General features: G+C 33.9%; 1 protein-coding gene across 1 annotated transcript; it reads right to left on the reverse strand.

Annotated features, from left to right (window-relative positions):
* Positions 1–1502: 1502 nt before the first annotated feature.
* Positions 1503–2552, reverse strand: LOC129900289 (FCS-Like Zinc finger 2-like). Its single transcript, XM_055975227.1, has 2 exons — positions 2090–2552; positions 1503–1850 (listed from the first exon to the last, which is right to left on the reverse strand). The coding sequence occupies exons 1-2, from the start codon at positions 2530–2532 to the stop codon at positions 1661–1663; spliced, it is 633 nt and encodes a 210-aa protein (XP_055831202.1). The 5' UTR covers positions 2533–2552; the 3' UTR covers positions 1503–1660.
* Positions 2553–2908: the final 356 nt, after the last annotated feature.

Raw genomic sequence — 2908 nt, forward strand, 5'->3', positions numbered from 1 at the left:
AGGGTCCTCTCAAGGGACCTACAAATAATTAACTTTATGTCGGAAGGTGACACCCGATTCAAGTATGTGTTTGAACGTGACACTCGATCCAAATTATGTATCGGAATGTGACACCCAATCCCAAAATGTAACAATCACAAGAACAATCAATGTTTACAACATTTTATACCACCAAGAACAAGTTCATCACAATAACAGGTCAGCAAGTGATCATTTCACACATAATCTAGCATGTTTTCCTATTCATATACACACATGCATATCGTGAAGCAATTTAACCGTGAAGGAATTTAACAAGTATATGAAATACAAACAGGAAACTTGACCATCTCCTACCTCAAATTCAAGCTTTCACAACCTTACAATGCAAGAGCCTTTCTTTTCCGGGTTCGTTCTTCTCGTTCTTGATCTTGAAAACATTAAATACATATCAAGGATAAATACAATGGCCTAACTATCAGGAAATATAACACAATTTCACTTCCTAGGCCAAACCTATGATCCTAACCTTACCCTAGAGCTATTTTCCACTATAGATTTTCAGTTTAAACCCTCCTCCAATGATTATCACCCATATTTCTAGTTTCTTGGAATCAAAGTATGAATCTAGGGAGTAAAAACCTTACCTTAAGCGTGGATATCCGTGGAAAATCAATGAAAATCGCCTTAAGTCGCCTTTTGGGGTTTTAGAAACTAATTATTGCAAAAAAGACCATTTCTGGTCTTTTTCACGACTTAAGTCGCGACTGTCCCGCTCTGACGGGATATACGGAAACAGTGAGCTCGAAGTTTGTGCTCCAAGCCCCCATTTCTCAACACACCCCTTCCAAAGATGCATTAAAATTATACCCTTCACGCCAAATTCGATTTCGAAAGTTTTACTCGCCTGAATGCGATTCCGCGAAGACGTAAATGCTCCGTATCATCTTAGCTATCAGCTTGTCCAATTAAATTATAGATTTGACCTCCCATCATTTATGTGATCACCCTAGACTTCACCTGATTCAGAATTCGTTCAAGTCTGGCCTAGGCTTAAATTTTTCGAAGTTACTACCTGAAATTTTCTGGCCTGAAATTCTTCCCCGTTGGCCTATTTCTAACGACGGAAACAGGTCATTACAAAAGCTAAAAAAATATGTACTTAATAAGAATTTATATGATATTTCTCTTTTTTTAAAAAATAATAAGGCCTTGTTTAAGTTTATTCTTAAGCCATCAATTTTATTGAATCGTCAATTGAGTTGGTTGGATAATTTTCTTGACAAATATTTAACACCCAAAATTTAAATGATATGATATGAATAGTACAAAAATGATAGTGGACATAGCCTATCATTTTTCCCTTTTTCCATCGTGAAAACAGCCCAGGAAACCATAAAAAGTGGTGCCAAATAAACTAAAAACCTTAGCACACCTCCAAAAAGTATAGCCATTACTTTCATCACATCGAATAAACCAGCAAAAAGATAGCCCCCCCCCCCCCCCCGCCCTCCTCCTCCCACATCAATATACACATTATTATTTATTATTAAAAAAAAAATGCTCTTCTATTTTTTGTTATTTTGTACTTAACTTTGCTACCTTGTAGTTAATTGATGGAACGATGACGGATTCTGCAGCGCGGAATGCTTTAAATGCCTTTTTTATTAAGTAGTATTATTCAAGCTGCAACAACACTGTCTCTGCGTGAAGGGAAATCATGTGTAGTCTTACTGGGAGAATTGGATTTTGTCTGCTCCTTTATTCTCAAAGCCTTGGTAGAAGCTGAAAGATTGATTTTTTTCTCCTTGACCTCATCTATATCTATCTGTTGTTGCCTGCACTCTTCACTACAGAATGGAATATCCCCTCTGCAACATAACATTATCAGACAATAATTAATAAATTGCTCTGTTTTAGTAATCCAAGCTTATTAATGTAAACAATTTATGTATAGTTTAAAGAATTTTTTTACACACTCCCTGTGGAAAAAGAATGAACTTTTTACTAGAACTCGGGAGAAATTATTTGTTTTAGTTTGTTTGTCTTATTTTTTTTATATATATTTGAAAAAGTTGAAAAATAAAAGATGAATAAAATTAAAACAAACCTGTACATAAAGATGTCTCTGTTATGAGCAAGTGGTTTGTTGCAAAGAAAACAAGATTCCAAGAAATGGGGTTGTTCAAATTTAGTATCATAAAATTTTCTGCCAGCAGGCAATGTTCTTGGTGATGATATTGAAGAATCAAAAGAAAGAATCTTCAAACCAGTCCTCCGAAAAATTAAAGAGTTGTGATTGTTTGAAGAAAATAAAGTTTCAGTTTCAGCCAGAGAGGCAACACCATCGTTGTTGCCAACAACACAGGGCTGTCTTCTTCTTGTTGCAGACTCCATTTTTTTTTTCTGTTTGTTTGATTGGTTGGTTGGTTGGTTTGCAGAGAAAGAAAAAAAAATTGGAGAATTGGAGACAAGTTTGGAGAATGGGGAACTGAATACAAGTGTGGTTATAAAGAAGGATTCATTAGAAATTGTCATAGGTTGTAAATGCATAATAACGAAAAATAATAATTTTATAAGATATAAAAAATATATAAAAGAACAAATAGAGTAAATAAAATTTAATAAGAGTTGAGTGGATTGGATTAATGACCCATTTTATCTTGACCCGTCTAAATTCACACTCAACTCGCTCATTTGTCATCTATACTTGTATGCTCTCGATTTCCATCTACATCTGCCCTCAGTAATTCTCCTTATTTATTACTTCCTCCATTTCATATTAAGTGAATTTGTGAAACAATCTACATATATTAAGAAAAATATTTAAGGACATAATTTGAATCATATTTTTCACTATTGTCCTTTGTAAAATCATAAATATAATTTTGCAAGTATTGTGATTTATCACCTACAAAATATAAAACTT

The sequence above is a fragment of the Solanum dulcamara genome, chromosome 8, assembly GCF_947179165.1.
Source record: "Solanum dulcamara chromosome 8, daSolDulc1.2, whole genome shotgun sequence".
NCBI lineage: Eukaryota > Viridiplantae > Streptophyta > Magnoliopsida > Solanales > Solanaceae > Solanum > Solanum dulcamara.

What these genes read in the sequence shown, in the direction of transcription:
- LOC129900289 (XM_055975227.1), bottom strand. Translation starts at nt 2,532, where the DNA reads ATGCATTTACAACCTATGACAATTTCTAATGAATCCTTCTTTATAACC. An exon ending in AGAGACATCTTTATGTACAG is followed by an intron (nt 1,851 to 2,089) that starts GTTTGTTTTAAT and finishes GTTATGTTGCAG; the next exon opens with AGGGGATATTCCATTCTGTA.